At 37.3% G+C, this 17,995-nt stretch overlaps 1 protein-coding gene across 3 annotated transcripts in view; it reads left to right on the plus strand.

Moving 5' to 3' along the window:
• LOC138709033 (protein peste-like) overlaps nt 1-11,042 on the plus strand; it is a 140,086-nt gene extending 129,044 nt beyond the window's left edge. For all 3 annotated transcript variants that reach the window (XM_069839512.1, XM_069839511.1, XM_069839510.1), the window contains exons 8-9: nt 7,174-7,389; nt 10,523-11,042. In XM_069839512.1, coding sequence (XP_069695613.1) covers nt 7,174-7,389; nt 10,523-10,646 — 340 coding nt within the window. In that variant the 3' untranslated portion in view covers nt 10,647-11,042. The remainder of the gene's footprint in view (nt 1-7,173; nt 7,390-10,522) is intronic.
• Nucleotides 11,043-17,995: the final 6,953 nt, after the last annotated feature.

A 17,995-nucleotide genomic window follows, 5' to 3' on the forward strand; every position in this document is an offset into this window, starting at 1 on the left:
AAATAATCAGGAAAAGTTTCTTTCTTCTGCAGAATTTTTCATTTAAAGACTAGATAGTAGGTATTTCGAAAAAAGTGTTCTTATAGTTCTACAGTTCAATAAATAAAGCGCATTAAACACTTGTAGTAGGTTACACCAGTCATTTCCAACGGCTGGCTCTGTGACGTCACACGTCTCTGTTCTCGTGCTATTCGAGAGGGGCAAACATAGGTGAAATAACAAAGTAAGTGGAAGGGATGCATTACCCTCCCTCATGTGCTCTACAAGATCTGCTTCTAGATGGAAAACGCGCTCCGACGTCATAGGTTGGCCAGTTGGAAATGACTGGGTTACACGATCAAGACTACAATGGCAGCAGCCTTTCTTCCTATTGAAATTGATAATGTCAATGTCAACTAAGAATGAAGGATATTTTGGGCAAAAGTGTATTTCTATTAAATGTAATAAACATAATTGTAAATTACGATAGACTCTCGATAATGTGGCCCTCAGTAATCCAGCCTCTAAATTATCCGGTTTTCCAATGTACTTCTTATCACTTTTATTGTAATAGTTGTCTGAGAATTTTACACCTGTGCCATGAGTTCAACTGCATTACTTATAAACGTAGGCCTACATAATAAATATATATTTATACACGTGTACATGCGTTGATTACGTGTGGAACGTTCTAGTTTCGATTTAGAAACACTCTCAATAATCCGGAACCCTTCTGGGCATGGAATGGCCGGTTTAGCAGGAATGTACTCTACATTGTTTATGCTATCACGATCACCCCTTTCCAGACACTTCGTTATTTTAAGTCACGTTTATCTTCGTTGGTTCAGGATTTTTAAATAGTTTTCGTATTTTATCATTTAGCATATCAATTGTTCATCTTAGATGTGGTTGAAAAAAAAAAAAAGAATGATCTCTTATTTTGACACGATTTTACGACCACCTCTCAAGATACAAGTATGTACTATTCACCATTTCAGTTTGGTTGATAGGGTTTCCCCTCTACTCACACTCTCAACCATCAATGAAGGGGAAGATGCTACTGTCAATCTTACTAACGTTCGACTAAATCACTTTCAAAACAGTGACAAATTTTTATTATTGAAAATGTTTACCGATAATCTATATTTCGAAAGTCTATACTAAGTGTTTATATTTCATTTTATTGCTGTTTATATCAACTGGCACATTAAAAAGCTACTGACAGCAGAAGATAAATGTGTTCTTCACGCTAGTTGCTAAAATGAGACAACCTGCACTGTGTCACTCCCCCCGATTTCATGATACAAATAAACATTCCATAATTAATTATTAGTTGAAAATATTGTAAGAACAACACTAAAATATACTCAAACATGTAATTGTCAAACATCTGTGTCACTGTATTTTATACAGAGTGATTTATATAGAACTGACACATTTATTTCATGAATTGTTTCAAAACGAATTGTGCTAGCGACAACTTATTATACCTAAAATGTAGAGGAATTTTGGGAGATTATTTACCTCTATAGCAAATGTTGTCCGGCGTTGTCAAATCCGGAGATCTCGGTGGTCACAGGTTCCTGGAAATTATTCGTTCGTCACATAACCGGATAAATGGAACCATGCTTCATCTGGGAACCATGTGATGGACAATATGGCAGGATTTTGCACAATGAACGTCTGAAACCAACGACAATAATTCAATCTTTTATCCTTATTTGGTCCCTGTAGCTGATAAACAACCGTAACCCTATATGGCTTTAGGCTCTCTGACACATTGAGTAGGTGTACCCTGTCTCCTGCGACAAACATCTTAATGATTTTTTGGGTGACTGCTCCAGTCGTGCTCTTATGTCAACAACAACCGTGGGAAGCCTAGATGAACGATGCTTGCCCTTCCGTTGGAAATTCATTCAATGACCCAATTTTAGCACCAAATTAAGCAGAATGTTCTGGAGTTTCGATTCCTTGTCACTAGATGCGCAGATGTTTATGTTTTATTCCTATTGTTGGCAGCTGTTTTCGACATTTTGTGTCAACGTGAAAATGCAGTACACATTAAATCAACGACTCTTCCTTGTGAAGCAATACTGGATTACGAATTCAATTACAGCTACTCGAAGGGCATACCAGAGAGAATTTGGTGTTCGCAATCCCCCCAAAAGAAACACAATACTGGGACTGGTAAACAAATTGGAAACAACTGGATCTCTGGTGAGTGAAAAGAGCAAGCATTTGGCCACCGAGATCTCCGGATTTGACAACGCCGGACAACATTTGTTATAGAGGTAAATAATCTCCCAAAATTCCTCTACACTTTAGGTATAATAAGTTGTCGCTAGCACAATTCGTTTTGAAACAATTAATGAAAGAAATGTGTCAGTTCTATATAAATCACTCTGTATTAACTTATGTACTTTAGTTAATATTTTATTTTCTAGTGTGTACAGTTCAGGGAGTGCAGGTATGTATGTATGTATTTATTCACACTGCAAGTGGGCAAGCACCCGGTGTCAGTGGTATACACAATATAAACAATACACAATAAAATTACAATACACAATACAATTATACACACAATACAATAAGAATATACAATACAATTTAACACAATAATAACAATTAATAATAAAACGTAAAATAACCTAATGTTAAATACAACCTACATATGTATAGGGCCTACATAAGTTTCAATAATCTTTCACTTTACTCTCATCTCACTCGCTGTAGTGGCACTATGACGCATTTCACTGACACTTTATGACACATTTCACTGACATTCTATAACACATTTCACTGACACTATAGAACACATTTCATTGACGCTATAAATTATCACTGATCGGAACTATTCACTGCACTGTAAAACCATAACTTCATTGACTCACCTCGTTTCACTGATACAACAGTTCAAAGAAGACAAATAATTACATCCTTATGCATACTTATAAACAGAACTACATTTAAGCTAAACATTTCTATTTTAAGGCCCTCTTACACGCTATTTTTAAATAATTTACAATTCAAACCTAGGGAGTAACTCGTCAGGCTAAATAAAATACATGTCACCTTAAAAATTAAATGTTAAATGTCACCTTAATTTTAATTTGCACTTTATACACAACTTTTTAAGTTATTCTGGAATCTCCTTAAAGAAAGACAGCCCTCAAAGACCGCTGCAGGTAGGTCATTCCAATCATTTATAGTTCTATTTAAAAATGAGTATTTACCTACATCCGTTTTCTGTTTCCTATATTTGATTTTAAAATCACGATCGTTCCTATCATAGTACGTTGGCTTTTCTAACCGAGCCGTTATGTCTACCCATGCTTTCTGACCTAGATATGCCTCTATACAATGATGTTATTCTAGTTTTCCTACGTCTGTTTTCCTAAGTTTCCAATTTAAGTTCTTTTAGCGTATCGTTTCCATCTTCTCTTTTACCTTTAGCTGCCCTATACTGGATTCTTTCTAAGGAATTTACCTGATATATTCTATAGGGATCCCAACAGCTACCGGTCTGTCACTGACGGACTCAGGGCAAGTAGAAGGGGAAAGAAATGCCTTCACATCCTCTCAACTTGCATGAAATGTCGTTAAGAAAATTTTCTTACTTCTCTGCGCTGGCTGCTATTCCAGTGAGCCAACGCAACGAGCACTGATACCAGAAGCATATTTTCAAAACTGCTAAAAAAGCAAAACAAAACAAAAAACAAAAAAATCTTGTTGAATATTATAAATGTGGTGTTCTGCATTTACCAGTCGCGTATTGTACCAGTTCAGCAACTTATTTCTTTACATAAGGCAGCGATGTCATCCCGTTCTATTACGTACTGTGCTTCAATTTCGTTCCAGCAACAGCACACGTTCAATCCATACCTCTCCTGCTACCCCTCTCTGACACACAGTCCTGCGCTCTACGTGACAGGGGAGTACATATTTAATACAATGTATCACTCGACGTCATGCTAAAAAGTAAAGAGCATTGAAGTCATCAGTCATCACAATATTCTCAGTTACTTCAATTTTTACTCTTTATTTTGAATAAAATAAACATCAAACGTCCGCAACAGGTCCTTCATGTGAGAAAAATGAACTTTTGTAATTAAAAAAAATGGGCAATTGCAATTGCAATAGACGAGGAATGAAATCATAGCTTAGGAAATAATTACTTTTTTACGTTTCAGTTTGTATATGTATTTACGTACCAGTACAATGGAAGCTCTTAAATTCGACAGAAAACAAGTTCGACATCCTATAGTTCGACTGCTTACGTAGGAGTATTGTACATGCCCCTATACGGGCATTAAGAAATGGGTTTGCCATTTGAATGGGAATAAGTTCTGTGTCTTGTAGTCATACTTTTGTTAAAGGAAAACAGAATATTTTATTGATTAGGACATCCATATTTAATCACTGATTTTAAATTAATGAACTCTTCTTTTTCTATTTGAGAATTGTGCCGTTTGTGAGACGGAACTGTCGAAACGCATTGTGGTACTAGAAGCGCATACACAAGTCTCGGGGCGGGCAGGAAGTGCAAGTACAGTAGTATATTCTTTGGTGGATAACCAATAAGAATTTGTATTCAATTCACTTGCCACACCCACTACCTTTATTGGACTGAACTTTCAATTCTGTTCACTCGAACTTAGGAACTATATTTGTTTCTTTCTTCCAAACCTTCGTGACACAATAAAATCAAAATAGCCTACAATACATATTGTTTTCCTTTAGAAGTATATATTATGTTATTTAACGTAAAATACTGTTAATTTATAAATAATTAGTTATAAAGTCATGATTATGTAGGCTATATCAAAAATACTTTAATTTTCAAATAATGTTTGTGTCTGATTCGTTTGTTTTTTGTAGAAGTTGTTGCATAAATTAATTACAATTTATTTACTTCTCATGATTATTATTGTGCATGATGTACTGTATTTCACGAACTTATAACATAAAATTGAAGACCTCCCTCAAAGAAGGTTGTACAGTATATCAACGGCTTTTGCATATGATATACAACGTCCTTTGAGGGAGGTCTTCAATTGTCCCATTTTTATGATTGTGATTTTCCCTACAACTATAATCTCTTATTTACTGTAAAAACTGGTTCACAATAAACCGGGAACGGAAACGACATCGAGAACGAGAACGAAAATATGTTAAATACATTTATTTTAACAATATTTCCGTTCTCGTTGTCGTCGTTTCCTTCCCGGTTTATTTTGAAGCAGCCTTAATATTTTCTACATCCCTGCCTGAACGCTGATTAGTCGTATAATTACATGCAATCTTATACAGGGGAGTACGTGAAATATCCAGTAACTTCAAAATCATAAGTTACCGTGCTGATTTCGTGACACCACTAACATAAAGTAATTCAACTAACTTTTCTCGGTGAGATACCTAAAACTTTAGAAATATATGAAGAATGTAATTACTTATAAGAGTCTCCAATCTGCATTAACTGTCAAATTTCAACTAAGCAAGACTGGAAAATCATAAACACCACAATTGTTAAATTCGAAAACACCAACACCACTAACAACATCACAATAGTCACAATAGCAAAACTACAAAAAATATTAGCATTGCCTCCTTATGAACAGCACTGTTGATATCCGCTTTTCGGATGTAGCAGTTCACCTCCTACAAGATTTATTCAGCCTTGTTCCTACAGAACGATAGTTGGAAAACTTCAAAGAATCACGGTTATCAAGTTTTAAAAATACTTATCCTAGAAAGCTTTTTTTTTAATACAGGATGATTCATTATTACGAGTAAATACTTTGTGAATGTATTGTAGAGGTGAAACTAAGACTAAAACGTTCCATACAACTTTTTCCCAAAACCTTTAATTCCATAGTTCCAGTGGATGGAACCTACGTCGTAGTAACTGCATAGGCATTACTGTTCTCCCACACATTTGATGTGGTATTGTGGGGAATCAGTTACTCGGATCTCGAGTTCTACCTCAGCGGTTGAATAGGGAAATCTATCGCGCATTCTTGGAACGCGAATTGCATGGTCTGCTACATGATATCCCTCTTGCAACGCGAGTGAACTTATGGTTTTTGCACGATGATGCTACTGCGCATTACTGCCGCAATGTAACGTGTATCTCAATGCTGCGTATTCAGATCAATGGATAGGCCGCGTAGGGCCAACTCCTTGGCCAGCCAGATCACCGGACATGAACCCTCTGGACTTCTACCTTAGGGGCCGCCTGAAGTCGTTAGTGTATGCCTCTGCTGTATCTAACGTAGAAGTACTACAACAGCGAATTGAACATGCGTGTGGAATTGTTCATAATGAGTTGAACGGGCTCTATAACATTCAGAGATCAATAAGCCGACGAGCACAGCTATGTCTTCAAGTTGAGGGACAGCACTTTGAACATGCATTACACTAAGAATTGTGCAAATGTGTAAAGTCTAGAAGAAATTGCTTTACATTCATTACTGTGTTTAGTTTTAGTTCACAAAACGTGCAATAAGTGGACAGCTGAGGATATGGGTTTAGTGACTTTGGTTGTTTTTATATTGAAGTCCAAATGCACTGTACGAAAGTGGTAATTAAGTTACATTTGGTGTGTTATCCTTTATTTGTTTGGGAGCGCAAGTTCCACGCAAAATGGCGTTGACTCTGGAATTAAAGGTTTTGAGAAAAAAGTTGTATAGAACGTTTTAATCTTAGTTTCACCTCTACATTACACACACAAAGTATTTACACGGGTCCACACCTGTGGAGTAACGGCTAGCGCGTCTGGCCGCGAAACTAGGTGGTCCGGGTTCGATTCCCGGTCGGGGCAAGTTACCTGGTTGAGGTTTTTCCGGGGTTTTCCCTCAACCCAATACGAGCAAATGCTGGGGAACTTTCGGTGCTGGACCCCGGACTCATTTCAGCAGCATTATCACCTTCATCTCATTCAGACGCTAAATAACCGAAGCTGTTGCTAAAGCGTCGTAAAATAACCTAACCTATTTACATGTAATAATGAATCACCCTGTATAAGGAAATCAAAGTATTTTATTCATAAACTTTACTGCTATTAGGGTGCAGGATTGTTTCAGGCAGCATCTGAAGTTCTCAAATCGCTTCTTTCAACGGAAGTTTCGTTAAAGTGTGTTTCCCAGTTCAACTGATCCTATTGGATGCTCCAACTAATTGCAAATTGTTCCGCAGTCTGTTCAGGGACGTTCCAACCATCATGTTCCCGTATTTTTGGATTGAGAAGAAACTCGCCTTGCCTCCTAACATGATCACTCTCCTCAAATGGATCCTCAGCATTCCCACGATAATAATTTGCTTCGCCATCGCACTGATACTGCTGGGGCTCATCATTCTGACGTTAGCCGTTCTGCCCTGGTTCCGCAGCAACAAGTATAAGGACGAGAACAGGTAATAATGATATTATAATGGAAAACCATTCGTCAAACAGGTAATATTATCTAAAATAGATAACTGCAAAACATTTCATGTTGCAAGACATACCTGTAATACCATCCGAAGTATTATAGAAGAAAACTAGAACAGATGCGGAGTAATAGGATCATAATTTCGATTTCATATCTTTCTGTTTTGGATATTTACAGAGTTGTTATTGGTTTGGTTTACCGACCTATGGTATGTAGGCCGGCCGAAGCTAGTCTACCGTCTGCCTCCCACGTTGTTCTCCGAATACCTTCACGTTGGACGCGCCTATGCGTGTTGTGAAAATATGCTATTGTTGTCAGTACAATTACGTATGTGATACGCATAGAATGGCGCAATTAACTCTAGAACTTGGGTTTTCCCTCAATCCATTAAGAACAAATGCTGGGTAACTTTGGGCGCAGGAACCTGGACTCACTTCGCTGGCATTATTGCCTTCATTTCAGTCAGACGCTAGGTAACCATCGCAGTTGATAAAGCGTCGTAAAATAAACCAGTTAAGAAACACAGCTCGAGCGTGGGTTGAAGCCGATTGCCTGTGTAGATTTTTTCCGAAGTTTTTCTCAACTGCAAAGTAAATGTCAGGTAACACATGGCAAATCCTTGGGCTCATCTTGCCATATAGAATTTCGCTATCACTAATTCTACCTATGTTAAATAACACCGTAATTGACACAGCGTCGTTAAATAATGGATTTAAAACATTCTTTCCAATACTGTTCACTAGACTTGTTAATGTTGGAGACCGAATATACAAATTGCCTGCAGCATGGTACATATGCCTGGATGTGAACTAGTACAGGGACATTGACTTGGTTCTTCGATCGATTACGGTAATAACAGGATGCTCATAAACAAATCTGGACAGCTCTAAAAGTAAATATATACTACATGGCATTACGAATACATATTTTACGTATCTTTCGTTATGTGCAGAAGAATTATCATAGAATTATTCGTGGGTTTGAGTTTCCTACTTTCTTTTCTCGTGTTGTATAATGACTCTGTATGTAATATCGCTTGTCACCTCGTATGTTTCTATTACATAAGTTACACATAATGTTCCTGCCATTCACTTCAAAACACTCACCAAATTCCGCTGCAAAAATATGCGACTGAGATACTTTAACCTTCGGAATTATTATTCAGCAAGTACATTGTTTACGCATGCTACAGTAGTGACTGGCGAACGGAGTATTCAGCAGGTACACTGTTTACGCATGCTACAGTAATGATGGCGAACGGAGTATTCAGCAGGTTCACTGTTTATGCATGCTACAGTAGTGATGGCGAACGGAGTATTCAGCAGGTACACTGTTTACGCATGCTACAGTAGTGATGGCGAACGGAGTATTCAGCAGGTACGCTGTTTACGCATGCTACAGTAGTGATGGCGAACGGAGTATTCAGCAGGTATACTGTTTATGCATGCTACAGCAGTGACTGACGAACGGAGTATTCAGCAGGTACACTGTTTACGCATGCTACAGTAGTGATGGCGAACGGAGTATTCAGCAGGTACACTGTTTACGTATGCTACAGTAGTGATGGCGAACGGAGTATTCAGCAGGTACACTGTTTACGCATGCTACAGTAGTGACTGGCGAACGGAGTATTCAGCAGGTACACTGTTTACGCATGCTACAGTAGTGATGGCGAACGGAGTATTCAGCAGGTACACTGTTTACGCATGCTATAGTAGTGATGGCGAACGGAGTATTCAGCAGGTACACTGTTTACGTATGCTACAGTAGTGACTGAGGAACGGAGTATTCAGCAGGTACACTGTTTATGCATGCTACAGTAGTGACGGCGAACGGAGTATTCAGCAGGTACACTGTTTACGCATGCTACAGTAGTGACTGGCGAACGGAGTATTCAGCAGGTATACTGTTTACGCATGCTACAGTAGTGATGGCGAACGGAGTATTCAGCAGATACACTGTTTATGCATGCTACAGTAGTGATGGCGAACGGAGTATTCAGCAGGTACACTGTTTATGCATGCTACAGTAGTGATGGCGAACGGAGTATTCAGCAGGTACACTGTTTACGCATGCTACAGTAGTGATGGCGAACGGAGTATTCAGCAGATACACTGTTTATGCATGCTACAGTAGTGATGGCGAACGGAGTATTCAGCAGGTACACTGTTTATGCATGCTACAGTAGTGATGGCGAACGGAGTATTCAGCAGGTACACTGTTTACGCATGCTACAGTAGTGATGGCGAACGGAGTATTCAGCAGGTACACTGTTTACGCATGCTACAGTAGTGACTGACGAACGGAGTATTCAGCAGGTACACTGTTTACGCATGCTACAGTAGTGATGGCGAACGGAGTATTCAGCAGGTACACTGTTTATGCATGCTACAGTAGTGATGGCGAACGGAGTATTCAGCAGGTACATTGTTTATGCATGCTACAGTAGTGATGGCGAACGGAGTATTCAGCAGGTACACTGTTTACGCATGCTACAGTAGTGACTGACGAACGGGGTATTCAGCAGGTACGCAGTTTACGCATGCTACAGTAGTGATGGCGAACGGAGTATTCAGCAGGTACACTGTTTACGTATGCTACAGTAGTGATGGCGAACGGAGTATTCAGCAGGTACACTGTTTATGTAAGCTACAGTAGTGATGGCGAACGGAGTATTCAGCAGGTACACTGTTTATGCATGCTACAGTAGTGATGGCGAACGGAATATTCAGCAGGTACACTGTTTACGCATGCTACAGTAGTGACTGGCGAACGGAATATTCAGCAGGTACACTGTTTATGCATGCTAGAGTACTGATTGGTGAACAGATAGTCAACTTGAAACCACCGTAACGCACCCTATCGGTTACTAACATTACAAGCCTACTGTTCACAAATAGTTTTATTAAAAGAATAACTGAAGGTTCCCAGATGGAAGAATAGCTGAAGGCCAGCACTCTTACCCAAGTCCAGCTTTCTTATGATCTCTCCTATCTTGCAAGCCAAGCTACAAACAAATAGTAACAAACCTTGTTTGTTGTTGATATAGATGCACTTCAATCACTTCTGATATTTCTGAACAATTTGTTACAACACATTATATACTTTCTTTGCAGGATGCTTCAAAACAGAAAGGCTGCAAAAGAGATTTTTTGTAACAAACAGTTACAACCTGAAGAAGCGGAATTGCTTAATTTAGTAACAAATGGAAAGTTCACCAATGAAGAAAGAAGCAAATAATCATCTTCAGTTATAAATATTACCACACGGATGTGATACACTCAGCTACCTGAAATGAGGATTGGCAGTGTTAAATTGATATACCTGGAATGAAGAGACTACGTGAAAAAGTGGTCACAAATGACATTGTGGTTCACATGTTAAGAGAGATATTTATTTTGTTTTGTTAAGAGCGATCATTGTTGAAGAAAAGGATCTGTAGTGTGTAAGAGGTACAGGTTTAATAGTAAGTGAATTGTAAATGCTATTGAGTACTTCGTTGCAAAGTTATGATAGCTGATGATAGATGACTATGATGAGATTAAGAGGAATAGAAATCTTGAAATGTTTATAATCCAGGGTATGAATTTAAAAAGATAGTCCTTTTAACAAATAAATTATGTGCAGTTGATTTCACTTTATGGTGCAGTTGCAGAAAATTAAGTGAGCAGTATAATGATACTTGACTTACAAATGGCTTTTAAGGAACACCCAGGTTCATTGCCTCCCTCACATAAGCCCCCCATCGGTCCCTATCCTGTGCAAGATTAATCCAGTCTCTATCATCATATCCCACCTCCCTCAGATCCATTTTAATATTATCCTCCCATCTACGTCTCGGCCTCCCCAAAGGTCTTTTTGCCTCCGGCCTCCCAACTAACAGTCTATATGCGTTTCTGGATTCGCCCTGCCCATTTCTGGATTTAATATTTCTAATTATGTCAGGTGAAGAATACAATGCATGTAGTTCTGCGTTGTGTAACTTTCTCCATTCTCCTGTAACTTCATCCCTCTTAGCCCCAAATATTTTCCTAAGCACCTTATTCTCAAATACCCTTAATCTCTGTCCCTCTCTCAAATTGAGACTCCAAGTTTCACAACTATACAGAACAACCGGTAATATAACTGTTTTATAAATTCTAACTTTCAGATTTTTTGACAGCAGACTAGATGACAAAAGTTTCTCGACCGAATAATAACAGGCATTTCCCATATTTTTACTCTGCGTTTAATTTCCTCCCTAGTGTCACTTATATTTGTTACTGTTGCTCCAAGATATTTGAATTTTTCCACCTCTTCGAAAGATAAATCTCCAATTTTTATATTTCCATTTCGTAGAATATTCTCGTCACGAGACATAATCATAGATATATCTGTAATCCCTTATTGTTAGTCAGAGTAACTTCCTATAAAACAGACCGGAAAAAGCTTTCCTTTACGTTTCTCAGTTTTTAAATCATACGTAATTCTTCAACCACTTTTCGCATTTACTGTTAATTTTTTTGGTAGGTCTACTAGAAGTGTGATGGCGACATTTCCGACATCATTCATACTGCGAATGGATGTTACGTAAAGAAATAAAAGGTGGGCCAAAAAAACTGTAGATTTTAATTTTGCTGTTGGTTGTGCGTGGATTATATTAGTAGGCTTACATTCATTGTCATTGTTTAACTTGATTGTTGCAATTTATTAAACATGGAGCATTGGACTGGTGAGCAACGAGAATTTTCTGTAAAATCTTATCATCCAATTGGTCAATGCGCAGAAACTGCTCGTAGCGGGTTTCGCCGCCACTTTCAACTTCGTAGTCATGATCCTGTGTCTTCCTCACATGCGATTAACACTTGGAGTGCTGTCTCTTCCAAAGGAATTGTTGGCCATATATATTTGAGAATGCCAATGGTCGTGCGCAAATTGTTAATGCAGCTCGTTATGTGATAGGGATTAAAACATTTTTAAGTGGTCAATTGGGAAGAAGGAATTTTCGTATCAACAGATAAACTTGGTTTCAGCAAGACTGTGTAACAGCACATACTGCAGCCATCTCTACGATGGTAGTTCGAAATTTGTTTGGGAATCAAATCATATCGAGAAATGTAGACATTCCCTGGTCTGCACGATCCCCCGATTTAAGTGCAAGTGATTTCTTTTTATGGGGTATCTAAAAAGTAAGGTATACGCAAACAAACCGCGAAACATTGAACAACTGAAGAAATTTCAAACATTCCAGTCGAAATGTTGCGAAGTGTAATGAGAAACTTCAAAGAGCGATTACAAGAATGTATGAACGTTGATAGAGGGTATTTGAAAGATGTAATTTTCAAGAAGTAGTGGTTACATGCAAATGGTATACTATATTATATATTTTCATATAATAAAAATTAATTTATTACAATATCCAAATTTTAATTTCACTATTTGAATATGTCCCGTTTCTTTGTCCCACTCTGTATCAGTTCATTTTCCTTCAACTTTTTTTTTCTCTCTGTGTAAAGGCTGTATGTTTTTGTCTATGAGAATGTCAATTTGTAATCGAATTTGATTGGATGGACAGATTATAAACAATTATACGCATTTCCTCAACTCAATGGTTCACGAATTAACGGATTTTTTGCACAACTAACCTAAAATTAGTAAAACGTAAAGTCGAGCATAAAATTAAGTGGTTCCTTATAAACGAACGGAGATTCATCTAGATGTAGAGAATTTCCAGAATTTATTGGGAGGAAGAGAATCGAACGCGAATTATCAGATTCTCTCAGCTCAGGAGATTGTAACGCAGATTACAAATTGATCCATATGAACCAGCGTTATAACCCAAAATGTATTAATTCCATGAATACATTGATATTATCATTTTTTTTTTGCAATGATGTACGATATTTGAAAATATTCAAGATAAGTTTTGTTAAGAATATTAGAAAGTTTAATGAGAAACTGAAGCAGATTAAACTCGTATATTTATCTTGTGACGTCCGTTTTCCCCTACGCACAATGAGTATGATGAAGTTGTTTCGCCTTGCTGCTCTTTCATTTGACTCCTGAGAAGAAATTTATTTTGGGTGAGCAAGGTAAAGGGGAGAACCTGTATATTGGATTAGAATTAGAATTAGCCCGTAGAATCCCTGTAGGGCAAGGGTCTCTTGGCTGGCAAGGTGGCTATTCTGGCATTCCCGCGTAGCCAGTTCGGGAAAGATCCTCATTCTTTTGATGCTGCATCTATCAGTAGTCTCCACTCTCGGCGGTCCTTGGCTGTTGTCGTCCAGTTGGATCCAAAGTGAAGTTTCAGATCGTCCGCCCATCTTTTTTTCTGTCGGCCTACGCTCCTTTGTCCGGTTCTTGGGTCCCAGGCTATTGTTTTGTACGCCCATCTGTTGTGGTCCATCCTCATGACGTGGCCCGCCCACTTCCATCTGATGTAGGTGGCTGATGTTGCTGCGTCTTTGATGCCTGTCATCTTCCTCAGGTCTTCGTTGCGGATTCTGTCATGGAGGCTGACGCCAAGAATCTTTCTCTCCAACTTTCTTTGGCATGTTCCTAACATTTTTCTTTCTCCGTCTGTTAGAGCCCAGGTTTGGGCTCCATATAGTAGGAGAGGAAGGATGAAACTGTCCAGTATATCTTTTTTCATTCTTATACTGTATTCTTGCCTTGTGAGGATAAATCTCAGACTCCAGAATTTTGACCATGCTACCGAAATGCGTCTCTGGACTTCTTTGCGGGTAGCGTTGTTGAATGTCACTATTTGTCCTAGGTAAGTGTATTCGGTGACGTATTCTAGTTTTCTGTTGTATTATCCACGCAAATTTAGTACAACGGATACTATATTCATTCATTCATTCATTCATTCATTCATTCCACATCTGTGGAGTAACGGTCAGCGCGTCTGGCTGCGAAACCAGGTGACCCAGGTTCGAATCCCGGTCGGGGCAAGTTACCTGGTTGAGGTTTTTTCCGGGGTTTTCCCTCAATCCAATACGAGCAAATGCTGGGTAACTTTCGGTGCTGGACCCCGAACTCATCTCACCGGCATTATCACCTTCACATCATTCAGACGCTAAATAACCTAGATGTTGATACAGCGTCGTAAAATAACCCAATAAAATAATAAATTCATTCATTCATTTATTTGAAAATACAGAATATAATTACAATAGTAGAAATATAAATAAAATAAAACAATCAATATAAAAAGAGGATACAATAATATTAACAAAATTTTGCAAAATATGTACTATATTCCCTTTATGATACTAGGACCATCACTGTGGAGTAACAGCATGCCTGACCTTGAAACAAGAGGACCAGGTTTCAAAACCTGGTTATGTTATGACAAGTTACCTGGTTGATATTTTTCAGGGGTTTTCCCTCAACCCATTAAGAGCAAATGCTGGGTAACTTTCGTCGCTGGACCCTGGACTCATTTCGCCGGCATTATCACCTTAATTTCATTCAGACACTAGATTACCATAGCAGTTGATAGAACATCGTAAATAAACCATTAAAGTAATAGCATATTATGTCGATGGTGTTGAACAATTACCTCATATGTACAAGAGAGTGGAAAAAGTTTTAATACCCCGATAACGAACAAATGATATTTAAATGTGAAGTTTGTATTTTGCCTTGATTTAAAATGTATCTGTAGAAAATTTTGGATGATTTTTTATAGGAATCAAGTGAAATCTCACTTTATTCATTTTCTTGACATACGAAGTTGCTGTTCAACACCATCGATATGGTAAATAATCTCAGAAGAACGTCGTTGTCATATTTTTGGCGATTATTTTACTGTTATTATCGTACATCCTGTACATTGAGTGTAAAAGACAAAATAGCGTTAGTCACATTAGTCATACCACCGAAAGAGTTACGCGTGTGCTGTTAACTTATGTAATGTCAATGAAAAATCCATAGTGGCACTTGTGGCGGACACGTCACAGTTGGGTTTTTTCTCGGTGTTCTCCCGTTACCCCATATTTGGCATCTACATCATTCCGTGAACATTTCCAGTGTAGTCCAGTGGTGTCACGAAATCAGCACGGCAACTTATGATTTTAAAGGTATTGGAATGCCGCGTGCTCAGCTGTAAAAGACTGCATATACGTAACTGTATTGCTACTCAGCTTTCAGACAGGGATGTATAAAGTGTTACAGTAAGTAAGGGATTGTATTGAATGGAAAATCACAGTCATACAAATAAGGCAATTCATGTTATAAGTGCTGAGATACGTCATACACAATAATAATCATCAGAAGTAAATAAATTGTAATGAATAAATTTATATAATAACTTCTGCAAAAAAAAAAAAAAAAAAAAAAAAAAAAAACAAAGGAATAAGGCACAAACATTATTTGAAAATTGAAATATTTGTGAATTATAAACATGATTTTACGACTTTTTATTTATAAATTAACAGCACTTCACCTCTTCTAAGGGAAAAAAGTACCTATGTACTGTACTTGAATTGTGTTTGTTACGAAGCTTTGGAAGAAAAAAGCAAATTACGTAAATACATATACTAACTTAAAAACAAAAAGGTAGTTAATCTATGTTTTTTTGCTGTATTTACAGCTATTGTTGTTAGGCTTGAAAGTTAAAATTCCCACACAGAAACTTCTTGCTAGGAAAACCATTCTTCTTAACATAAAGCTATACTGAAATAGATCCAATATAATGCACTTATTGTTACTTGATATGATATGATATGATATGATATGATATGATATGATATGATATGATATGATATATGATATATGATATGATATATATGATATATGATATGATATGATACGATACGATATATGATATGATATGATATGATATGATATGATATGATATGATATGATATGATATGATATGATATATATATGATATGACATGACATGACATATGGTATGATATGATATATGATATGATATGATATATGATGATATGATATGATATGACATGACATATGATATGATATGATATGATATGATATGATATGATATGATATGATATGATATGATATGATATGATATGATATGATATGATGTGATATATGTATTTATTTATCATATATATCTAAGACAGACCTCTTACAATTCTATATTATCCCAGATCTGTCATACTTTGCAATTTTAATCACCTATGCCAAGTCCCACAACTAAAAAAAAAAATAAACAAAAACAAAACAAAAAGACACACACACAAACACACATACACACTACAAGATCAATTTAATACACCATTACTTTTAACTTTCTCTTCACATTTCATCTTCACTATCATTAAAAATTTACCCAATTTATTTAACTCTCTTATATTAGTTACCGGCATATTACATGTTTTCTTATATGCTACATATCTATTCATATTCAAAAATTTATTATTTATCCACTTTTTCCTTTTATTGTCTGTTTCTTGTCTAATAATATATTGAACGCTTCTTCTTCCTTGCCGCAAAGGGAGCAGATATCCTTCTCTATGGTACCCCTCCTGTTTTTCAATTTCCATATTCCTAGTCTCCACCAAGCTAAGCCTATCCTCACTTTCCTATTATTCAGTGGTGGTTCCTCAGGGGAGGGAAGGGAGGAACGTCCTCCTCACATTTTTCTTCTTTTGAAAGTAAATACCAAATGAAATATATGCTTTGAAATTCGAGGAAGATCCGATAATTTTTAAGTTCACAACTATAAGAAAACTTCGATTGATCGAGTTTTTAACGACGCGCACTCATGTGCTACTAGAAAACTGTGAGAAGGATGCGAGCTTGTTTGTGTGGAGGAATGTCAATCCGTTCCTCCTTTACTGCAGTTAATACACATAGACAACAGCGCGCTAGCGGCCAAAGAAAGAAGCAGAGTTTTAAAGCAAGTAAATGAACGGATAGGGAGGAGATCCTCCTCTGAATCAGCGCACGGGCGGGAAATAGAAAACGACTGGTCTTGCAGCAAGCTCGTTATCGCTGCCACCTAACGATGCTGCATTCAACCAGACTATAACACATCTAGGAGGAGACACAAGAAAAACAGTTTTAACGCAAAGCTATGAAAGACACCATATATATATTTTTTTAATTATAGATCAAAATATATTATTCATTGCTCTTTATAAAAGCTACTATTCTTGGTTTGAAACTTACGAGGATATCTGAAAGTTGAAGTTGGATTTATATAATACAAAGAGGAAGTAGTTCTACATTAATATCGCAGATCTTTTTGGCCCCTGAAATTCACTTCCATTCATTGTCTACTAGACAGGACAACAGCCAAGTTGTCAGTTTTGCACAAATTTCTTTGAAATTGAAAGCACTGCAAACTACATTATTTTTAACAAAAAAAATTAATCGGCTACCGGCAGTTTTAAACAATAATGGTAGTATGACTTTACAAGAACTGTCATTCTTGAAAAGTATGTGATACTGAATTTGTAAAATGTACATATGACAACACAGACCACGTGGGTGGGTGCAGTTTTCTCGCTTTCCTAACAGATTATTTCTCATTCTCATTTCCGTAAAACGGTTCCGATTACGTGTTAGTAGTTGGTCTCTTCCAACACGTGTGATGCTGTAGTTTGCGTGAAAAATGTTGCGAGGTTGTGA

The sequence above is a fragment of the Periplaneta americana genome, chromosome 11 (genome assembly GCF_040183065.1).
Source record: "Periplaneta americana isolate PAMFEO1 chromosome 11, P.americana_PAMFEO1_priV1, whole genome shotgun sequence".
Taxonomy (NCBI): Eukaryota; Metazoa; Arthropoda; class Insecta; order Blattodea; family Blattidae; genus Periplaneta; species Periplaneta americana.